The sequence below is a fragment of the Arvicanthis niloticus genome, chromosome 26 (genome assembly GCF_011762505.2).
Source record: "Arvicanthis niloticus isolate mArvNil1 chromosome 26, mArvNil1.pat.X, whole genome shotgun sequence".
NCBI classification, from domain to species: Eukaryota; Metazoa; Chordata; class Mammalia; order Rodentia; family Muridae; genus Arvicanthis; species Arvicanthis niloticus.
This window is the reverse complement of record NC_133434.1, coordinates 31110386-31135140: the sequence shown is the minus strand read 5'-3', so window position 1 is coordinate 31135140 and position 24755 is coordinate 31110386. Positions and strand designations below refer to the sequence as shown.

General features: G+C 35.8%; 1 protein-coding gene across 8 annotated transcripts in view; it reads left to right on the top strand.

Annotated features, from left to right (window-relative positions):
* Myo9a (myosin IXA) overlaps positions 1-24755 on the top strand; it is a 173139-nt gene that overhangs the window by 29299 nt on the left and 119085 nt on the right. For 7 of the 8 annotated variants that reach the window (XM_076925466.1, XM_076925467.1, XM_076925465.1 and 4 more), the window contains 5 exons: positions 3747-4657; positions 9955-10049; positions 14242-14304; positions 16999-17098; positions 18624-18680. In XM_076925466.1, the coding sequence (XP_076781581.1) occupies positions 3818-4657; positions 9955-10049; positions 14242-14304; positions 16999-17098; positions 18624-18680 (1155 nt within the window). In that variant the 5' untranslated portion in view covers positions 3747-3817. The remainder of the gene's footprint in view (positions 1-3746; positions 4658-9954; positions 10050-14241; positions 14305-16998; positions 17099-18623; positions 18681-24755) is intronic. The other variant, XM_076925464.1, reaches the window with a different exon arrangement.

Here is a 24755-nt window from a genome sequence, read left to right as displayed (position 1 = left end):
ATTGATAAGAAAAAGAAAATTCATAAAAAGGAAAAAAATAAACAAGCAGCTGATAACAATGGCAATAAACAATGGCAAATGAAAGGCTTAGAGTAACCCAGACTTACTAATAATCAGAGAGATGCAAAATAAAATGAACTAGTCCTTTTAAATCTATTTAAATCTTTTAAATCTATTTTGATGGTGTGTGTGTGTGCACATATGCACGTGCACACACACACACATATGCAGTGTACCACAGCACCTATGTGGAGATCAGTGGACAACTTGAATGAGTTCGTTCTTTCATTCCATCATGTAGTTTTACAGGCATCAAGCTTAGGCCGTCAGGCTTGTGGGGAAGGAAGCACCTTTATCCAGATAGCCAGTTCACCAGGCTTCTTTTCATACATTAGAGTGGTCGGGACTCCGTTCTGACATTAATGTTTGATATGGAGGCAGAAAATTTGAACTTTTTCATTGTTGCTTTTAGAACTATTGTTCAAACAACTTTTTAAAAATAATATCTGATAGTTAATAGGTATCCTCAAACTAGTAATTTCACTGTTATGTGCAAAGTCCAAAGAAATTTTAGGAGAGCTACTTGAGGATACATATATGAGAACTTAACATCTGCTTTAGTATAGTGTTGAAAATAGTCCCAGTAATTGCTGAAAGTATAGTATGTTGATGAACAGTCCTAAAATCATGTACTGGGATATGATTTGGCATTTACTGAACTTGAATGTATTAGCACAGTATTAAGTATAGTGTGATGCTATTTTTAAAGGTTAAAAACAGGAAACAGCATTATATAATTTATGGAAACTTACCCAGGTAATAAACATAATACCAACCTCAAGATAATGGTTATCTCTGTAGAATGTTCCAAACTCGTTGCATTTGAGACATGGATATATGGCTGCCCCTTTTTTTTTTTTTTTTTTTTTTTTTTGGTTTTTTGAGACAGGGTTTCTCTGTATAGCCTTGGCTGTCCTGGAACTCACTCTGTAGACCAGGCTGGCCTCGAACTCAGAAATCTGCCTGTCTCTGCCTCCCAAGTGCTGAAATTAAAGGCGTGCGCCACCACTGCCCGGCATTGCATGGCTACCTTTTATGTATTCATCTGTTTAGAGGTCACCTAGGATAAAAGTAAAGATAATTTCTGGTCAGAGGCCTTTGCAAAGTATGTGGTAGCACAAAATTTAAGTAACTGAAATTTTTTATTAGATATTTTATTTATTTACATTTCAGATGTCATCCCCTTTCCCTCCTTAGAAACCTCTTATCCCATCCTTCCTCCTCCTTTTTGCTTTTATGCCATTTTAATTGTATGCATATATTAAGGTCAGTTCTAGGTTGGGGAACTAGCAATACAATGGATGCAAATAGTCAAGGAACAAGAAAGACAATAAACACAAATAGTCAAAGAACAAGCAAGGCAATAAACAGAGTTCTCTGAACACTCCTGTGATCACTGTTTCTAAGGGCTTATCAGGATGACCAAAATAGCTGAGCCAACTTCCCTGTTCTAGTACAAAGTCATTTTCATGTCCAAAGCCTACTTCCTTGTTTTAGCCTAATATTTAGATTCTTGCCTGAAATTACTTCTTTGTTCTAGCCTAATGTCAGATTCCTGCCTGAAACCCACTTCCTTGTCCTTGGCCAATGTCATATTCCTGCCAAGCAGCCCATTTCCTAGTCCTTGGCCAATGTCAGATTCTTGCCAAGCAGCCCAAAAGCTCTCCACCTCTCCCCATTTTTAATTTCATAAACAAGACTGAGCCTGTCTTAGGTCATTCTGCCAAGAATGCCTTTCTTACCCATCGTGGAATATACATTATGACTCAAGGTCCAAGGATTCAATGCTGTCTTCTGGCCACTAATAGGACCCATACAAACATGGAACATATACACAAACATGAACATTGACATTAAAAATTGCACATTTTCTAGGCATAGCAGCACATGTGCCCAGCATTTTGGAAATAGAGGCAAGAGAATCAGGAGTTCAAGGTATCCTTACATACATAGTGATTTCAAGGCTAATTTGGCTGTATGAGATCATATTTCCAGCAGATTTTTTTTAAAGCCCTTATTTTTATGTTAAAGGATAAAATAAGTAAAACAAGAAGGAATATTCTTGTAGTATGTGTGCACGTGTGTGTATGCATATGTGCATGCATGTGTGTGTGTATGTGTAGATGAGGACAGAGATACAGTTGTTGAGAGTCTTCCTTGTTTTTCTCTACTTTATTTTTCCATACATGGTCTGTCACTGAACCTGAGCTCACTGATCTGGTTAGAGAGGCTGGCTTGAAAGCTCCAGGTACCTATTTCTTTGCTGTGCCTGCTCCTGGGGTTAAAGACACGCACCATCATGCCTGGCTTTTTATGTGGGTTCTAGAATCTGAACTTGTGTGAGAACCATTCCCATAACCCAAGTATTTGTTTGTTTTAACTTGATGGATCTAAATTACAGATGAAGATTGAAAAGCTTTTGTTAGTCTTAGAATATAATTTTTTTTGGGGGGGTGGTAGATAGTAGCAGAAGGGTAGAGAAGAGAAAAGTAAATTGAGGTAGAAAAACTAGATAAAGGAAATAAGTTTTTAGGTAACTTGTAAAAGTTGAAATCATTTATCTGGAAGTAGTGTGTGTAGAATTTTAGAAATTTAAGAATATGAAAAGTGAAATCGGGCTAGAGAGATGTTTTAGCGGTTAAGAGCACTAACTGCTCTTCCGGAGGTTCTGAGTTCAATTCCCAGCAACCACATGGTGGCTCACAACCATATGTAATGGGATCTGATGCCCTCTTCTGGTGTGTCTGAAGACAGCTACAGTGAACTCATATAAATAAAATAAATGACTATTTAAAAAAAGAAATCATTAAAAAAAAAAAAAAAAAAGGAATCAAATTGAAAAAAGTAGATCCAGTAGCATTGACAGACAAAGTAGGGGTTAGAATAAAATTAGTAATGGTACCTACTTGTATAATCTTGTCAACTTGGCTCAACAAGTTAAGGCTATGATCTTTGAGTTGATTCTGTTAAATCCCCTCCTTTTCTTGACTATAAGGATTGGAGCAGAGGCCCAAAGAGTTCCCTGAAAATGTCTAAATAGTAGGTTTCTGAGTGTTTTCTTGCTTATAACTAATTTCTGTTTCCCTTTTCATCTTTCTGTTTTAGTGAGTTTCACAAAACATTTGTTTCATTGACCACATCTTTCTTATTTCTGCATTATTCTTAAGAGACTTTGTGTATAAGATAATTAATTAGTTTTGTGTAATCATTCTGTCTCCTTAATTCAGTCTTTACTGAGATTCTTCAAAGAAATAGCAGAATAGTAATTTGTTTTTACTTTTTGGGTTATTGTTGAATAACAAAATAGTGCCACATATTTTTGCATATTGATGTTTTTAGAAAGTACCCTGACTTGGACAATAACACTTAATGTTATATGGTTTTAATAAGACTATTTTTAACACTTACTATTTTCCCTGCCCTTTGGAAAGAAGATCTCAGTGACTCTGGCTGACCACAAAGTTACCAGATACCCACAGATGGCTTAGAACTCTTTAACTTTACTACCTCTACTTGGTATTGCAAGCATGTGCCACCATGCTTGGCTTAATACTTGTTCTTATACAGTGAGTTGTGAGTTTATGTTCAGAAAATTATAGTCAATATGGTTGTTAAAGCTTTCATTTTTGAATACAGAAAACAATATTCAATGTGACTGCTCAGTGTTTCCATCTTTTGTATTCCAGGTCTTTTGCCAAGAAAATGGTTTGCCCAGTTCTGAACACCTACTGTCCTTTCTGATGGGACAAGATCCAATATGAATGTAAGTGATGGAGGAAGACGACGCTTTGAAGATAATGAACACACATTACGAATATATCCTGGAGCAATTTCAGAAGGAACAATTTACTGTCCAATTCCTGCCAGAAAAAACTCCACAGCTGCTGAGGTGATTGACTCTCTTATAAACAGACTTCACCTAGACAAGACAAAATGCTACGTTTTAGCAGAGGTAAAGGAATTTGGTGGAGAAGAATGGATACTCAATCCAACCGACTGTCCAGTTCAACGAATGATGTTGTGGCCCCGAATGGCTTTGGAAAATCGCTTGAGTGGAGAAGACTACCGCTTTCTTCTGAGAGAAAAAAACCTTGATGGATCAATTCATTATGGTAGCCTCCAGTCATGGCTACGGGTAACCGAAGAACGACGCAGGATGATGGAACGGGGCTTTCTTCCACAGCCTCCACAGAAAGACTTTGATGATTTATGTAGCTTGCCTGATTTGAATGAGAAAACTCTATTAGAAAACCTACGGAATCGCTTTAAGCATGAAAAAATTTATACTTATGTCGGCAGTATTCTAATAGCTATTAACCCATTCAAATTTCTTCCTATTTATAACCCTAAATATGTCAAAATGTATGATAACCACCAGTTGGGAAAACTGGAACCTCACATATATGCTGTGGCAGATGTAGCTTATCATGCTATGCTTCAGCGCAAAAAGAATCAGTGTATTGTGATTTCAGGAGAGAGTGGTTCTGGGAAGACTCAAAGCACAAACTTTCTTATTCACCACCTTACTGCCCTCAGTCAGAAAGGATTTGCCAGTGGAGTAGAACAGATTATTCTTGGAGCTGGACCAGTACTTGAGGTAAGGTATATAGAAATAATTTTCTCTTTCTTTCTCCTGCCCTCCGTTTTTTAAAAGACAAAGTCTCTCTACATAGCTCTAGCTGTCATGTGTCCAGCAACTCACTACGTAGACCAGGCTGGTCTTGAATTTACAGAGATCCACATACCTCTGCCTCCTTATTGCTGGGATTAAAAGCATGTGCCACCATACTCAGCTAGAAATAATTTTCTTAAATCTTCAAGAAAAGATTGGTAAATGTGAGAAGATGAAATAAAACTACTAGAATAGACATCATTTTTAGTGGCTAAGGGAAGCTCAAAGTGGCAAAGCAACAAGGCAGGTATGATCCTAATTATGTTTAGAAGTGATTCTTTTAGGAGTTAGCACTGCAGCTCTGTAATGAGAGCACTTCTTGGTATATGCAAGCCATGTATTCTAACACCAGTACTATCTAAGGAAGAAAACCGAAAAGAGTTTTTTTTTGAGTCACTGGAATAGTAGCCTATCTCTTTACAAAGAAGCAAGGCAAAAGTCTATTTGTATTTGGCTCCACAAAGGAGATGAAAACTGAAATTTAATATAATGTGATACTTCTAGAAATAAAGTTTCTCCAGGAGGTGTGATTATTAGTTTTGTTACTCGTGTTTGGTTGTTTTATGACTTGTGAACTAATATTTTAAATATGTCTTCTTTTGTACATTTGATCATATAATTCTCCATTGTTTTTTGTGGTTATGGTTGAATGGGAATATTTAAAGATGCCCACATATATTAATGCTCTCAGGTTTTTATTTGAGATTTTATATGCTCTTTTGAAGCACTCTTTTTACCCATATTAACCTGCTAAGTATCAACTTCATTTTCTCTTTTGTTTTCTGTTGTCATACAGCCTCAAATTCAAATACAAGTCTGAGCTCTTTCCTGACCATACATACATTCCTTGACATTTGCAAATGTCTTGCATGCACATGGCTTCCTACATGTATAGCAATCTTTAATACCTTTTTTAAAAAGAATTTTTATATTATTATTTTATGTATATGAGTGTTTTGTCTGCATGCATCTTTGCATATGTACAGTGCAGGCAGAGGCCTGAAGAGGCTATTAGATCTCCTGGAACTGAAGTTTTCAATGGATATTAGCCTCATTAGAATTGAATCATGGTTCTTTTTATTTATTTTTATTTTTTTATTTTTTATTGGATATTTTCTTTATTTACATTTTAAATGTTATCCCCTTTCCTGGTTCCCCCCACAAAAGCCCCCTATCCTATGCCCTGTCCCCTGCTTCTATGAGGGTGTTCCCCCATCCACCCACCCATTCCTGCCTCCCTGCCCTCAAATTCCCCTACACTGGGATATCGAGCCTTCACAGGATCTAGGGCCTCCCCTCCCATTGATGCCCAACAAGGCCATCGTCTGCTACATATGCAGCTGGAGCCATAGGTTCCTCCATGTGTACTCCTTGGTTGGTGGTTTAGTCCCTGGGAGCTCTGGGGAGTCTGGTTGGTTAATATTATTTTTCTTCCTATGGGGTTGCAAACCCCTTCAACTCCTTCAGTTCTTTCTCTAACTCCTCCATTGGGGACCCCATGCTCAGTCCAGTGGTCGGCTGCAGGCATCCTCCTCTATATTTGTCAGGCTCTGGCAGAGCCTCTTGGGAGACAGCTATATCAAGCTCTTGTCAGCATGCACTTCTTGGCATCCACAATAGTATCTGGGTTTGGTGACTGTATATGGGATGGATAGATCTTCAGGTGGGGCAGACTCTGGATGGCCTTCCCTTCAGTATCTGCTCCACACTTTGTCTCCGTATTTCCTCCCATGAGTATTTTGTTCCTCTTTCTAAGAAGGACCAAGACATCCACACTTTGGTCTTCCTTATTCTTGAGCTTCCTGTGGACTGTGAATTGTATCTTGGGTATTCCAAGCATTTGGGCTAATATTTACTTATCATTGTGTGCATACCATGTGTGTTCTTTTATGATTGGATTACCTCACTCAGGATATTTTCTAGTTCCATCCATCTGACTTAAGAGTTTTATGAATTCATTGTTTTTAATAGCTGAGTAATACTCCATTGAGTAAATGTACCACATTTTCTGTATCCATTCCTCTGTTGAAGGACATCTGGGTTCTTTCCAGCTTCTGGCTATTATAAATAAGGCTGCTATGAACACAGTGGAGCATGTGTCCTTGTTATATGTTGGAGAATCTTTTGGGTATATGCCAGGAGTGGTATAGCTGGGCCCTTGGGTAATACTATGTCCAATTTTCTGAGGAACTGCCAGACTGATTTCCAGAGTGCTTGTACCAGCTTGCAGTCCTACCAGCAATGGAGGAGTGTTCCTCTTTCTCCATATCCTCACCAGCATCTGCTGTCACCTGAGTTTTTGATCTTAGCCCTTCTGACTGGTATGAGGTAGAATCTCAGGGTTCTTTTGATTTGAATTTCCCTGATGACTAAAGATGTTGAACATTTCTTTAGGTGCTTCTTGGCTATTCAGTATTCCTCAGTTGAGAATTCTTTGTTTAGCTCTGTACCCCATTTTTTAATAGGGTTATTTGATTGTCTGGAGTCTAACTTGAGTTCTTTGTATATAGTAGATACTAGCCCTCTATTGGATGTAGGATTGGTAAAGATCTTTTCTCAATTGGTTGGTTGCTGTTTTGTCCTATTGACAGTGTCCTTTGCCTTACAGAAGCTTTGCAATTTTATGAGGTCCTATTTGTTGATTCTTGATCTCAGAGCATAAGCCATTGGTGTTCTGTTCAGGAAGTTTTCCCCTGTGCCTATGTGTTCAAGGCTCTTCTCCACTTTTTCCTCTGTTAGTTTCAGTGTATCTGTTTTATGTGGAGCTCCTTGATCCATTTTGACTTGAGTTTTGTACAGGAGATAAGAATGGATCGATTTGCATTCTTCCACATGCTGACCTCCAGTTGAACCAGCACCATTTGATGAAAATGCTGTCTTTTTTCCACTGGATGGTTTTAGCTTCTTTAGATCAAATGACCATAGGTGTGTGGGTTAATTTCTGCGTCTTCAGTTCTATTCCATTGATCTACCCACCTGTACCAATGCTATGCAGTTTTTATCACTATTACTCTGTAATTCAGCTTGCGATCAGGGATGTTGAGTTCCCCCAGAAGTTCTTTTATTGTTGAGAATAGTTTTTACTATCCTGAGTTTTTTGTTATTCCAAATGAATTTGAAAATTGCTCTTTTTAACTCTATGAAGAATTGAGTTAAAATTTTGATGGGGATTGCATTGAATCTGTAGATTGTTTTTGGCAAGGTGGCCATTTCTACTATATGAATTCTTCCAGTCCGTGAGCATGGGATATCTTCTTTCACAGAGTAGCCAGTGCCTTTAACTGCCAAGTCGTCTATCTAGCCCTGTCTTTTCATACCCTTTCAAGCTCATTTTATACATGTAATTATGAGGTTCCCCTAACCCCTCACTTTATTATTACCAACTTAGGTATTTTTAGTGTTTAAAGAATTGTGTCCGATTGTTTTGGAGAAACAAACGGTGGTGTAATGGGTGTGGTGAGGCTGTTTTTAGTGAGTGACTGGTAAGTCAGTTTAGATGAACATAACCCTTAGAGTGAGATTTTTCCTGGAAATGCTAGACAGAAATCGTGATGACCAGTGCTGTGGAAGAACCTTAGCCCAATTCTAGTGGTGTCAGCATTGTTTGTCATTATTTCCTTGGCTTGTATATACTTTGGGTGATGATACAGAAAATATATAGTTATTTTATCATCTATACAGTAGCTTTGTTTTAAATAAATAATTATAGTACTTTAATGGAATTTCATTTATGTACTTCTAGAATGATGAGTTTTTATGTAATTATTTTCTTAGCCTTTTCAGCTTTGCAAAATGCTTTAGTATAAACTTAAGAAAATTTCTGTCCTTGGAATATGAAGAAATCTTGACATTAATGAGATTATTCTAAAAGAATTTGTTAATATTTAATGAGCCTCTTTGTGTGGTTTTAAGTCACCAGCATACTCCAACCCTCCCTCCTCTGGGGAACCACCCATTCCATATCCTTAATTATCTCTTAGCTCTCCTGCATAAGCATTTGTGCTTCACCCAGACAGGCAGCTTATGCAGCATCAGGTTAGTGTTGGGGCATATAGATAGACGACTTGGCAGTTAAAGGCACTGGCTACTCTGTGAAAGAAGATATCCCATGCTCACGGACTGGAAGAATTCATATAGTAGAAATGGCCACCTTGCCAAAAACAATCTACAGATTCAATGCAATCCCCATCAAAATTTTAACTCAATTCTTCATAGAGTTAAAAAGAGCAATTTTCAAATTCATTTGGAATAACAAAAACTGTTTATGCCAGTCCTGTTTATGCCAGCGTTTACCCATGTCTGCTTACTTATCAATGTCCAGAGTCTTCCAAAGTTGACAGAAGCTCTGGTTCCTTTTTAACTGGTAATGCCATTTAGAGTCACCTGACTATATTTGTAGTATTTGGTCCTGTGGTGATTTAAGCCATCAGCATTTCTTGGGCCTCCTGGGTACTTCTGGTGCTTACAAATGTGGCTATGGTCATGCCTCCCATTATTCTGAAGTTGCTGGGACCGAAAATGTTTTTGTTTGTTTGTTATTTTTGTTTTTTCTAGACAGGGTTTCTCTGTGTAACCGTAGCTGTCCTGAAATGATCTGTAGACCAGGCTGGCCTCAAACTCACAGAGATCTACCTGCCTGTGCTTCCAGAGTGCTGGGATTAAAGGCATGGGTCTGGCAAAGAAGCATATTTTTACTTTACTAATTTTGTGTGTGTATGTATGAATGTATGTTTTATATGCACATATGTATATGGGTGGAGGTACCTGTAGACATAGAAGTAGAAACCAGACAAGCACATTGTTCTATACTGTCACTGTCTGTCGTCATTCCTTTGAGGTAGGGTCTCTCACTAATTCTGGAACCAATTGAATGGTCAGCAAGTGCCTCCTCTCTATCTGCCTATTGTGTTGGTGTTACAGGTGCTGCGTGTCCCCATACTGAGCTTTTTCCACGAGTGTTATAATCTGAATTCACAGCAAGTGTTCTTAACAACTGAGCTATGTTATTCAGTCCTGTATATTAAGTTTTAAAAATTGAGATTCATTTTACTGAAGTAGAAAAAGGTGAAAATCTTACTCTAATTTTTTATAAGATTTTTTTGTTCAGCTTTTCATTATTTTCTTTTATTATATCTCAAATATGCCTTACTGTTTTTTCATTAGTCTAAAGACTAAAGTATGTTTAAAAAATATTTTTAAATAAAAACTATTTATTTTTACAGGCCTTTGGAAATGCAAAGACAGCTCATAATAACAATTCAAGTCGTTTTGGCAAGTTTATTCAAGTAAATTACCAAGAAACGGGCACTGTACTTGGGTAAGTACTGCCACTTTAGAAGTGCATACACATACACACACATGTATATATATTATATACGCACACATGTTTGTTACATATACACATATTAAAATCTATTTTATTTTCAGTGTATGTGTATACCATATAAACTCAGTGCCCTTGGAGGATAGAAGAGAGGGCATCAGATCCTCTGGAACTGATGTTACAGATGGTTGTTAGCTGCCATGTGAGAGCTAGGAATTGTGTCCAGATCCTTTGAAAGGGCAGCCTTTGCTCTTAATTGCTGAGTCATATCTACTGCTCCTGGATCATATTTGTATTTTAGTTATTACTAGTTTCATAAGCTATGAATTATGACATTAGTATCTGCATAAAACTTGGTTCCTCATTTTTGTTGGATTCAAACTGAGAAAGTTGTAAGATCAATTATAATTCTTAACATGCTTATTTATACTTATTAACTGTTAACAGTTGCATGTATTTATGTTTATATTATAAATTTTCTAAACTCTATTTTCAAGTTAGGAAATGACCCTTTAATTATTTTATTTCTGAAGATAATCACACTTTTCTACATATCCAAATTAATATTCTTCCAATCAAGGTATTTGATTTTGATACAATAAAAACAATAAAAATCTTTACATTTTCTGTTATGAGTCATCTGATTGTTCTAGCAATGTATTTTGTAGGTTAAAAAATTAATAGTGCATCCTTTGGACCAGTTTTAGATTCACAGCAGAAGGAAATGGAAATTACAGAGTTTCTATGTATCATTCCCATCTCTTCCAGCATAGCTTCCCTTGTTATAAATCTTGTGCTGGTTTGCTCTGTTTATTAAAGTTGATGAGCAGTATTGTTGCTGCATTCTTACTAATTGTGAAATCCATAACTTGTATTAAAGTTTACTCAGTATGTTTTACATTCTTTTGGCTTTGAAGACTGCAGAGATGCTGTTTACAGTTTTTATTGTAGTAAAGACATCATAGTTTTACTGTGCTAAAAAATCTCTTGTGTTTGGCTTATTCAGCCTTGTTACCTTCCAGGTCTTGGTAACTACTGATCTTTCCCTGTCTCCATACTACTTTCTCCAAAATGTAGAGTTGGAATCATATTGTATTGTAGCCTTTTCAGGTTGGATTCTTTAAGGTAACTGTGTACTTAAGGATCTTCTACAGTTATTACGTTTATTGCTTTAACATTTAATTTCATGATTATTTTAGAGATGACTGACATCTTTGTACTTTTTAGAAGTACTTAAATTTTTTGTATATTTGAGTTTATTTTAATTTTTTAAAATATTTATTTATTTATTTTATTTTTAAAAATATTTATTTATTTATTTCATGTATATCAGTAACACTGTTGCTGTCTTCAGACAGGCCAGAAGAGGGAATTGGATTCCATTACATATGGTTATGAGCCATCATGTGGTTGCTGGAAATTGAACTCAGGACCTCTGGAAAAATAGTCAGTGCTTCTAACTGCTGAGCCAGCTCTTCAGCCTTTGAGTTTATTTTTAAGTATTTTATTATGAGTGTGTTTTTTTCTCTTGCATTATAATTTCTTACTGCTTATTGTTTGTATGGCTGAATCTGTTGATTGTTATAGTTTACATCTAGTGCTTTGATGTATTGTCTTGATTGTTCAAAGCATATTGTAATACTTTATAGTATTATACTTTTTAGTAACTACTTTTTAGTAAAAAGACCAGTAGCTTACTTTGGCCTGTCCTTTGGTTCATATCCCAGTCCTACTCTTGGCCCTAGCTCTCTGCTTCTGCTTCTGCTGAGAACAGTAAGAGCAGTAGCAAACTTCTCTAAGCTCCCAGTCTGAACTAAGCCATTTGCCATGATGGGCTGTCTCCTGAACCATGAGCTAAAATGAAGTCATTCCTTTCAAAGGATTTTTTTCTGTAAAATATTCAGCCTCAGCTATGAGAAAATGTAACTATCACAGCCAACTTTTCATTGCTGTGACAAAATGCCAGAGATAAAAGAGGAAATATTTTATTTAGGTTCACACTTGCAGAAGTATAAATCCATGATTGATTGGCTGTATTGTTTGTGGTTCTATAGCAGGCAAGAGTATCATTGCTGGGATTGTGGATAGATCACATGGTGATAACCATATGGTGGCTAGAAAGCAAGCAAAGAAGAGAGAGAGGGAGAGGAAGACTCCAGTACCCCCTACAAGGGCACACTTTACCTAATTTTCTTCCACTGAGGTTGTCTCCTTCTTACTAGTACTATAGGCTTCTGGTTTAGTCTTTGGCCTATGGGCTTTTGTAAAAGATATTTAAAAGCCAGGCCATTGCAAATACACTACAATATTATTTTTGCCTTTTATGTCAATACTCAAGCTAAAGAACTTTTATTAAGTAATTAAACATTGATTTTAATTGTCTTGAGTTTATGCTAATGTTTGATATTAAATTTCAGCAAAATTGTATTTGGCATTATGTAGATAAACATGTCTTCTGAAATACATTGATACTGTATTTTTTTCTCTGTCTAATGTTGAACTATTTTGCATTTCAGGAAAATCTGTCAGTATAAACACACATATGCATATATACCATACATATAAATTGTTATTTTTCTATTTGATGGTTATTGTTATAATTTTTGTTCCCCTATTAATAGGTAGATTGATAGGTTATGTTTTATGCTATGTGAATTATATCTCAGTCTTATGTACTTCTGCATTTTTTTTGGAAAAAAAAAAAAAAAAGCATGGCCAAAACTACAGCGTTGTATACAACGTTTTGGCCCGTCTGTGAAGAACCTAAAACCAGTGTTATCAACCATGAAAGTCCTCGGGAGATGTTCAGTAGCAGTTTCATAGTTCATTTTCACAGGCTCAGCTGGTACTTTTTCTCTTAAAAGTGGGATATCGTCAAGGAGTTAGGCTTATAGTTGTGTTTCAAAAGAGAATGGCAATAGGTAAAATCATGTATACTGCTTTTAACCTCAAATGTAATAGTAATCCTCATTGATTAAGATAGTTTTGTGAATTAGGAAATAGATGTCTAGTTTCCTTTATTGAAGGAAATGCAGGCTCTTCTTTTGATTGTGTAATAAAAGTTTAAACATTTTTTTTCTATGGTGAACAAAACTGAGTAAACAACATATTTGGATTGAGCATTAAGTACTTTTTTATTTATTAAGCATAGATTTGTGGGGGACATTTTGAGCATCAGGCATTGTTCAAAATATTGAAGATTAAAAAAAAACCCATGTAAACATGGTTTTTGCCTTTGACACTTTCCTTGTCTTTTTGGGAAAGAGATACTCATATAGGTAGATTACAGCAAATGCCAACGTTGTTGAAGTGTTTCTGGCGGCCTTATGAAAAACATTGGTATTTATGTTGAGTATTAAAAATTTGCTAAGTGGAAGGACTAGGAAATAATTTTATGAAGTGAGGAATTGTCTTTAGTAAATGACTGTCATCATAACAAGAGCTTGTTGTATTTGAAGAGGTAAGAAAAATAAGTATAGCATTGTTATAGGGGTCGGATGGTCAAATTGAATATAAAACTAATATAATTATCTTGACGTTGTGAGGTAAGTTTTAGATAATTTTATTTAGAAAGTCAAATATACATAAAATAGAGGAAAAAATAGAGCAAGGACATAATGATTAAGTCTTAACCATATTTAATTCATCAGTCTTTTCTTTTTTTATGCTGGTTTTAAATAGAATCTTAGACACATGTGATATGCTTAGCACTGTGGTGAGCAGATAAATGTGAAGGCATAATATGCTTCTCTCATTCTCGGAACTGAACTCATGGATTAGGATAGAAGAAAAAGAGATGTCTAAGGCAGTAGTCAAATTGAAAGTCAGCCTTTGTAGTGAAGTCAGACATGCGTTCATATTCACATGGTGCTTGTGTTGCTGATTACTAGTAGATGATTTTGTTCTGTTTTATTTTTGAAACAGGGTTTCATTGCATATTTACTCTTGACATGTTCACCTGCTTATCTCACTCACTAGCCATTTGATGACTTAGGATTTTGAGAATTTAACATGGATAATGCTAATATTATCTATAACGGTTATAATGGTGGATGTGCTGCTGTCATCTGGAGAATGATTCTTATTGTTTTTTAACTGTCTAAATAAATAAAATCTACCTTACATTAAACTTTGTTATTTACATAAACTAATTTTTATTAAATCAGCCTATTTTATTTTTTTCCAGGGCTTATGTTGAAAAATATCTTCTGGAAAAATCTAGACTTGTTTATCAAGAGCATAATGAGCGGTATATATTTTTTATTTGTATAATTAGATTAAGTTTTCAGCATCACAGACTTTATTTATTTGTATATTGTGACCTTTAATTCACTATGTATTATGCATAGATTTTATATTTATATTAACTACTATTTTTTTCTTGGGTGGAATGCTGTATTTTTAAATTCAGTTGGAAGATTTGTATTGGATTTGCTGAATTGATATTCTTTCTCTGTTCTAGATAAATTTAAGACAGGAAATAATTTTTAGGACTGAAAAGTAATTTTTCAGGTGATAACTCATTTATTCTTGAGCCATCAGTGTAGCAGTACCCAGTTAGAGACTCAACTTGATCCAGCAGGGATGTGTGTGGGGTTATGTTCCTTACTACCTGTCCCAGTGTTCTGGGTTCCCAAATGAAAGACACACACACACACACACACACACAGCCTTTGTATTGTGATACTCCTTAAACAGATCAATAGCCACTTCATAGCCTCCACCCGCCTCTGATATTACCAAGTCATTACTTCTAAAATCTATATTCCATTTTAGCCTCCCTGGACCCAGTTGGGCAGCCCTCCTACGGCCATTCTTCCCTGGCTCCTACATGGCCACAATGCTCTCTGTTCCACACATTTTCAGGCTCGGAGTCTTGGTTCTCCTTCTCCCAACATGTTGGATTTCCTCTTTCTTTCTCCTTCCTCTGCCTCTTGCCTGGGAATCCTAAAATGTCCTGTCTCTCTTCTCTGTCCCCCCATTGGCTTTTGGCAGCTGTATTTACTAATTGAAACCAACTGGGGGTAAGGCTTCCTTCAAATACTAGCAGCATTAGACCAAACCCACAACATTTCCCCCCTTTTTGTCCACTTAAAAAGGCTCTTTTCTCTCAGATATAAATTGAGCACAATTATAACAATTATGTAAATTATAAGGTACTATATACACTTATAACGTCCAGTGTATCAATTTTGTCAATTTAGATACAGTGCTATATTATCTATCCTAACTTAAAGAGTTTACATTTCTGTACCTGAATTATGTTTTGATTTTAACTTACATTACCCTCTGAAAACTATCCTTTCAAATCTAGAACATCTTCCTTAATGGAAAACAACTTAAGTTTGATTATGAGACTAACTAATCTTCAACCCTGTCAGAGACCCAAGAACGAATTAAATATTACCTGAATATGTAGGAAGCTTAAAGGTTGTTTCCAAAACTTAATGAGTAGAGACAGCTGACTGCCTGGACCGTCGTCTATAGTCCTCATAACATTAGAGCATCTGTCTTATGCTTTCTGGCCCAGAACCATCTGACAGACTTTAAGTGAAGAAGGAATTATGAAGGACTAGCTTACCCTGTCTTGGCAGAGCTAAGATGTCGACTATCCCGCATCATGTGTCCCTTCCTAGACAGTCATTTTTGTCTGCAGATGAGTTAGGGCAATTCTTGCCGCAATTGGAGCAACTCCATATGGAGGTACTATGTATCTGTAGTATATCTAAACTGTTAAACCTTGTTTATTCTTAGCTATTTACTATTTGAATAGTCTTGAAAACATTTTATTATAATTAAATCAGACTCTAATATTACCAGAGTTTACTGTCTGACCTGTACTTGCATTACTTAATTATCTTAAATAGTTTGTAATAGCAGCTATTAGAAGGACTGGGTCTAAGCTTTGTATTTTTGAATGAGTTGCATAGGCACAATGCCTATCTAAGAGTAACAAAAATAATTTAAAAATTTGTATAAATATACAAAGATTTATACCATGAAAACTTTAAACTTGTATCATTATATATATTCTGTACCAATATAAGAAAATATAACTTCAATTCTGCATCAGAATTTAGAGATTTCTACCAATGTAAGATTATGGCTATAAAATTTTTTGTATAAGAGTAAATTTAGTAATCCATCCCATATATCCATTTTCTTATAATATTACTCTATCCCCCTTTTCTTTTCAACTCCCTTCCCTTTACCTAAGAAAGGATAGAGAAGAGGAAAGACAGAAATCCCCGAGTCTAATATCTCTATTTAGTTTTCTCCCTGTCCAAAATTATGACCATTTCCAAATTATCCCTTAAAGTGACAGTCTATCTATAATTTATAAAATAACCATAACCAGACACCCAAATCCAAGGAATTGGGATGATGATTTTCCATAGCTTCTTCCTGCTGAATTGGGGCAATGAATATTACTACTTTTAAGGGGTGGGGAGGGATAGGGAAATTTGAAAAATAGGTTAGACTTAAGAAAGCTAGCTTTAGCATTTGTTATCCAGTCTGTGTATGCTTAAAAAGTTTGGGGCTTGACTGATGTTCTGACTGGATCTGTCTGAAAGTCTGGATGAACTGAGGTCATTGGGAATCAGCAGCTATTTCTGAAGCTGTTATAGGAGCAAGTCTCTGGAAACAGCATCAGGTGAGGCAGAATCAGGCAGGGAGCTGGAGCAGTACGTCTTTTCAGCGCCCCCGAGGATAAGTCTTGCCAAAGCTGCATCTTGGTGTTTCATTCAGCAATATATGAATCTTACAACCAATTTTTTAGTACTATAAAGATATTTGTATGAATTGTGCAAGGTGTACAGATTAGTTAAGGATGAATTTTTGTTCCTTGTTTGAGCAGGTGAAAGACAACTGTCTTTTTTATGACAAAACAAAAAACATTTCTAGAATTAGTCATGTTCATTATATGCTTTGTTCCCAACAGGAACTATCATGTATTCTATTACCTCCTCGCAGGAGCAAGTGAAGAGGAGAGGTTAGCATTCCACCTTAAACAGCCCGAGGAATATCATTTTCTCAACCAGGTAAGAATTCTGAAAAACATTTTGAAATGTAGAGAATGATTAAATTTTAGTTACTGAGACAATTTTGTAGTACTTTTGTATAGATATGTTTTGTCTTTATGTAGACAGTCTAAAAAAATTATGTGGTATACCTTCCAAATTTAAAAAGGATTATCTACTTAGTATAAGTGATAAAAAATTATGTATATTTTATGTGCATTTTGTGAGATTCTTTTAATAATATTAAACTGTTTTATTGTACTTTCTTATCAGAAAAATGTTACATCCTTTTTGTCGTGACTGACCTTTTACATACCCTAAGCTGTTAAATGTAACTGTTGATTACAAATTGCAAAGAGATTGCTTTGAACTTGATTTGCATGTTTTGCAGTCTAATGTGCATATGTCTGCATGCTATGATACTGGCATAGAGTATCACTGTATAATTTAATGAACAGTCCTCTTAAACATTCTATAGGAACTCAGGCATAATGGCTCATTCCTGTCATTCTATCATTTGGGAAGCTGATGCAGGAGGATAACCATGCTTGGTCTCTATAATGAATTCCAGGGCAGCTTGTGCTACATTGTGAAAACAAAACAAAATAGAACAAAGCATCAGCATGACATTTTGCATAGGCTGATGATTTAGAGAATGTATTTTTTCTTTAAAATTCAGAATTCAGCTTTAGCTTCCATACTGAGGAATGACCACCACACATTTTCAGGGTAGATTTCTCTATTTTTCTGTTCCTCATAGTAAAATTTCAAACCCAGTTGTTAGCAGTATTGTTACTATATTATATCACTTAAAGAATAAAATAATCCCTCATTTTTTGTTTGAGGGAAAATATATTTATGGGAAAAAGTTCTTTATAACAATGAAAAGTACCCTTAGGATTTTTTAAAATTTAATTTACACCTGACTGAGTAAAAAAATTACCTATTAAATATTATGAAAGTAACACCATGGACTTTTCCTCAAATGTACAGTATGCTCTACCTGGTATTTTTTAATTTACAACTTCATATTAATATAAACAACCTTAACTTTATGTTAATAGATCCAGAACTTAGAAATAATGTCACTTTCTGTTTGAATGCTAGAATTTTTTAACTATACAAAATTAAGTGTATTTTTAAAAATTACTAAGTCAGCCCCTGAGTAATTTTTTTTAAACAAAGTTGTAAGCACTTAGAAATGAGGTGATAATTTTTACTGACTCAGTATTTTATAGTCCTTCTGACTTTTTGTATGATGAGTGGCTACAACATACCTGCATAATATCAGTACTTATAGGATAAGGAACTTAGTGATTAATACAAATAACAGCCACTGGGCAGTGACATGTGTAAGTTGAATAGAATAATATATAATCTCCCAGAATCTGACTATCTACCTAGTTGTTATTAGAGTATGTTGCTATACAAAATAACTATTCTTTGGATAGTAGTCTTGCTTTCTAAATATTGCATCTCAGAGATCATTACAGAAGTATAATTCCACCCTAATAACTTCTACCTAACTAATGTGCCTTACTTTCAGATAACAAAGAAACCCCTCAGACAGAGCTGGGATGATTATTGCTATGATTCTGAGCCGGTCAGTACAAGTACCTAAGTATTTTTTGTTCCTGTTAAAGGGACTTCAAATTGCTCATTTGCATTCATCTTCATCATTTAGTATGAAAATGAGCTGATATACCAACAGTGTGAGCTAAGAGGATCACTAGTTTTCATTACTTTGAGTGGTTGATTTGTGTGTAATAGTGTGTTGCTAGACCAATTTACTGTTTTTATATATTTAGCCTAATGTTTAATCTTCATTAAACATTCATTATTATGAACAGTAAATTGACTGCATCCCTGATGGGCAGCACTGAAGTGGCTCTGTTTCAACTCCAGTGATTCCCCTTTCCCCTTGAGGTTTTTATTGTTTTGTTTTAGTGCAGTGTGACTGCTAGCTATACTCCTTACCATTAAGTTTCATCCTTAGTTTGATGCTTACTTAGAATTATTTTTACTGGGCTAAATAAATAGTTGAGTGGTTAAGAGTGCTTGCTGCTTTTCCAGATGAGAATTTGGTTCCAAGGACCCAGTGTCAACTAGCTTGTTGCAACTACCTGTAACTGTAGTTCCAGGCGATGTAATAATAACCCCTGTGGCATCTGAGGGCATATATCCACATCCACATGTATACACACACATATGAATCAAATAAAAACCAATCTTTAGAAAATAAACTGACATCACTTTTTAGGATCTAGGATGATAGCTCAAGGAGGAAATGCTTCTTGTACAAATATGAACACTGGAGTTCAAATTCTTAGTACCTATATAAAAGCTGGTGTGGTGCAGGTTTGTACTCCACAGCTGACGGTATACAAAGACAGAACTCAGGAACTCTTTGACTTGACACTCTAACTGAAATAGTAAGTTCCAAGTTCAGTGAGAGCCTGCAGCAAATAAATAGGGTAGAGAGTGATAGAGGATGGCACCTGGTCATTCTCTTCCTTCCACACGTAGTGAGTATTAATTTCTTTCATATCAATGGAATGTTTATAATGAATGTTCTTTTTCTCTTATTTTTTTTTTTTTTATGTGTAAGAGAAGCTCCTATAAAACTTTTGTCTCACAGAGAAAAAGTGTCTTTAATCCCAGCACTTGGGAGGCAGAGGCAGGGGGATCTCTTGAGTTTGAGGCCAGCTTGGTCTACAGAAAGAGTTCCAGGACAGCCAGGGCTACACAGAGAAACCCTGTATTAAAAAACTGAACAAACGAACAAACAAAAAACCTTTTGCCTTAATCACCACTGAATTATTAATATTCTTATAAACAATATTATTTTATGGGGCTGGAGAGATGGCTCAACAGTTAAGAGCATTGACTGCTCTTTCAGAGAACCTGGGTTCAATTCTCAGCACCCACATGGCATCTCACAACTGTCTGTAACTTCAAGATCTGATACCCTCACACAGACATGCATCAGACATGCATGCAGGCAAAACCCCAGGCAAAACCCCAGTGGGTCTTAAAAAAAAAAAAAAAAAAAAAGATTATTTTATGGTATGAGAAAGATGGCTAAAAGTTTTTTTTGTTTTTGTTTTTCTTTGGTTTTTCGAGTTATATAAAGTTATATAAAGTTATATAAAAGTTATATAAAGTTATATAAAGGCATATGTGGTAGAAAATGTATGTGTGTTATATTTTATATAAGTATAAATTTGATGACAAAAATGCCTTTCTTTCTTTCAGTCTACAGCTAAGCCACTTATAAAGGCTAAAAGCATAGATACATCTAGCTTAAATTCATTAAATAATGAATTAGGTTTTAAAATTTTTCTTTCCATAAACATGGCACGTCTTCATCTTTGCTTTCTCGGCTTTCTCATTGCATGTCATGATAAACAGTACTAATTGCCTGTGCCACTTGTGAAGCATCGCATGTGTGTACTAGGTTTTCCTCCTGACAAAGTATACTTTCATCACCATTTCATAATCAAGAATGTATTGGTTTCAGACTTAACATTTTTGGAAATAGATATGTCAGTGAATTATATTTCAGTGAATTATATTATTTCAAGTGAATTATACCTCTTTGAAAAGCAGATAGGCCACTGCAAACTCTCACATAGGATTGATTACTTGTTCATATTTGTCTGTAGAACTGTGGATTGGTCTGTATTTTTCTGAAGTTAAAGTAATGCTTAAGAATTTGATGTGAGAATACTAGCTCATCCACTTACTGATGTTAAGACCTTTAGAAGATCACTTAATTTTTTTTCTTTGAATTTTTTTAGTTAATCCTTTATTCCTGCTTTCTGTTTCAGAGGACAGTGGATCTTTGGTTACTTCAGCATGCATGTGTTCTTTGCACTTTGAGTTATATAGCAAGATTGTGTCTCAAAAGACCAAAACCCCACAGGCCTGTAATCTAGTACTCAGAAAGGCTCAGGCAGGAATATGTCAAGTTTAGACCAGCCTGTGCTACTTAACAAATATGAGGCCAGCTTGAGCTAAATAGTGAAATTTTCTTAAAAACAAAACAAAACCCCAAAACAACAACAACAAAAAACTGAGCAAGGAAAAAAAATTCTTCAAAAAAAACGGTCTTCAGAGTTTGTATTAAATTTGACTATGTATGAAGACTAGAGAACTGACCGCTGAAGTGTTAGGTGAGAATGTCACTTCTTTTTTTTTTTTTTTTTTTTTTTTTTTTTTTTTTTTTTTTTTTGGTTTTTTTTTTTTTGTTTTTTTTGAGACAGGGTTTCTCTGTGTAGCCCTGGCTGTCCTGGAGCTCACTCTGTAGACCAGGCTGGCCTCGAACTCAGAAATCCTCCTGCCTCTGCCTCCCAAGTGCTGGGATTAAAGGCGTGCGCCACCACCGCCCGGCAGAGTTGCTGCCATCATTGAGTCAGAGGACATCTTTTTATTTAAAGGAATTTTGTAGCTATAATGTGTGTGTGTGTGTGTGTGTGTGCGCGCGCGTGTGCGCGAGCGCGAGCATGCATGTCTTTTTTTTTTCTATTTGTATAAACATACATGTAGTAGCTAGAGAACAGTTTTGTTCTCAGGTGCTATCCACATTTATTTGTTTGTTTATTTTAAGACCATGCCTTTCACTGGCCTGCAACTTGGAAGTAGGCTACACTGACTGGCCAGCAAGACTCATCTGTTTTCACTTGCCTAGTGACACTTGCCATCATGCCCAGCTTTTAAAAATGTGGACCCTAGAGATTAAACTCAAGCATGAAAAGCAAGGATTTTACCTACTGGAATAACTGCCCCAGCCTGTAATTTCCTGTTCTTAATACTACTTTCAGCACAGTTAGCCCTGTTTATTATACTTTTCAAATAATTAGAGCCAGACTATGATTACCTTTCTATTTAGTCCTGGCTGTTTTAGAACTTGGTATGTAATGTAATTGTTTAAAGTTTTTTCTGTTTGTTTATTTTCTCAACACTCCAGTTTATTCATGATTTAGCAAAAAATTATTTATAAAAAAACTAGGGATAAGTATACGTTTATGCTTGTATGTTTATGTTTACACTTACCAGTGCTTACAACTCTCTCAGTTCTAATTTCATATTTGTTTCCTGGAGATAAGTTTGGGATAAGGCTATAGTCACACACTGGGATGGTGGTTTTAGTTTGTCATAGCCTAGACTCACCTGATAAAGGAGTCTCAATTGAGGAATTATCAAGATTAATTAGCTTCTGGGCAACGTTTGTGAGGGACTGTCTTGATTGTTAATTGATATAGAGAGATCTATTGTGGGCGGTACCGTTCCATAATCTTGAGCCCTTTCCTGTATAAGGATAAAGAGTGCTGGCTAAGCACTACTAGCAAGCAATGAAACAAGCAAGGATCATACATTTATTTTCTCTCTGCTCTTGACTGATGTGATGCGTTAAGTTTAACCTCCCTGAAATGATGGGTTTTGTTCTGGAACTGTAAGCTCAATAAATACTTTTTTCTCTCTAAGTTGCTTTTCATCAGGATGTTTTATCACAGCAACAGAAATGAAACTGGAGCACTTACTGTGTGGCTACTTTTGTCCTGGTCTATGTTTAGGCTACCTTTTCCACATTTTAGTCTTTTTCTTCCCCTAGTTGTTTTTGCATCTTTAAAAGACTGACTTCTGGAAAAGTTTCATGTAAGATAAGGGCAGTTTTGGTCTAGGAAATTAAGGCTATCCTGCTTTTTCTCTGCAACTGTCATTAGAGAAACAGTTAAGGAAATCAAGATAGTTTAAAAAAATTGAGACCACATTCTACTTGTGAGTAAAAAATATTTAATTGAGGATGACTGCAAACATGAAAGATTTTTCTTTCAGCATGTTTTTTACTTCACTTTCTCAGTATGTTGGGCTCCTGTTTCATTCACTTTTGCAGCAGATAACCACATCAGCTGTAAGACTCACTGTTGTATATGTTGCTTTTATATAAACATATTATACTCTCCGACATATTAGTAAAAGTGTGTGATCCACTTTAAAATGAGTAAATGGAGATCTTGGGCTCAATAAAATCTTTAAATATGTTTTACTGTTTAAATATGTTTACTAAGTGTGATGGTACATATCTGCAATCCTAGTACTTTTAAATTGAAGCAGAAAGTTTGCTGTGAGTTCAGGCCTCCCTGAAGTACAGAATGAAATTGTGTTTATTTTTATTTAAGATGTTTTTGTATGATATACTTGATCATATTCTTCTTCCTCTCCTTAGTTCCTCCCAGATCTTTTCTACCTTCCCACTTACCTAGCTTGATGCACACACAATTCTCTCTCAAAGGAAAAACAAAATAAACAAATGAAAAACCCCACAATAAGACAAAATAATAAAAATAAAACAAATGCAAACTAAACTGAAAAGTAGACAGACAATCTGGAATTCTTTATGTGCTGGCCGACTACTCCTGGGCATTGGGCCTGCTTTGGAGTATTGTTGATAATACCCAGTGTCACTCCATTGAGAAAACGGATAACCCCCTTTCCAGAAGTTACCAGTTCCAAATAGCTTTTTGGTACCTAGTGTAACTTTGTGGTTACTTCTTCATGCTGAGGTTTTTTCTGGTTTGAAGGTTTTCAGATTTTATGTTGTTAGTCTCTGTGAGTTCATGTGTGTCGTTCCTGTTGTGTCTGTAAATGCTGTTTCTCTGGAGCCATCCACCACCTCTGGTTCTTATATTTCTGCACCTTTCATGTAGATCCTTGAGCCTTGAGAGGAGGGCTTTGATGTAGACATTCCATGTAGGGTTGCATACTCCAAAACCTCTTACTTTTTGCATATTATAGGTCTCCTCTGTATTTCCCATCTATTTCAAGAAGCAGCTTATCTTATAAAGGCTAATCTGTGTGCAGTATAGCAGTATGCCATTAGGAGTCATTTTATTGCTAGGTTCCTTTAGCACAGTGGGTTTCAACCTTCCCAGTGCTGTAAGGGTTAAGTAAAAAAAAAATACAATTATTTTTTATTGCTACTTCATAACTGTAATTTTGCTACTGTTATAGATGTAGTATACATACCTGATATGCAGGATGGTCTTAGGTGACCCCTGTAAAAGGGTTATTGAGCCCCCAAAGAGGTCTCGACCCACAGCTTTAGGACTGCTGTTGTAGCAGAAAAGTAGTAGTGTTTTCTCTTCTGCCTTAAACCTGTCTGGTCTTAGTTTCTTAGCCACTTCAGCAGTGTCAGGTATGGATTCCAGCTCATGAAATAGGCCGTAAACCAATTCAAGAAGTGGTTGGTTATTCCCATAACTTTTGTGCCACTATTGCATCAGTGTATCTTACAGCTAGATCACTGTTGTAGGTTGCAGGGTTTGTAGCTGGGTGATAGTGATGATTTTCTTCTCTTGTAGTATGCAAAGTAGTATCTTCCAGCCCTATGAACTCTAGTCAGTAGGACTGAAGCTTATAGTGGGCACCAGCTTGCAATAGGGCCTTGCTATTAGGTTGTGGAGTATAATCAATAGTCTTGACAATAGCCTGTGGTATTTGGGAGGAGATACTATGGGGCCCTTTTTTTTTTTTGTCAGCTCAGTGAGATGTAACCCATTCCTGGCACGAAGGGCTTTACTTTACTTGGTAGCTTAAGCTGTCTAGTTAGGGTATTCTCTCCCCTATTATGTGGTTTCTTCATTTAAATTCTTTTCTTTTATGTATATATTTTAAG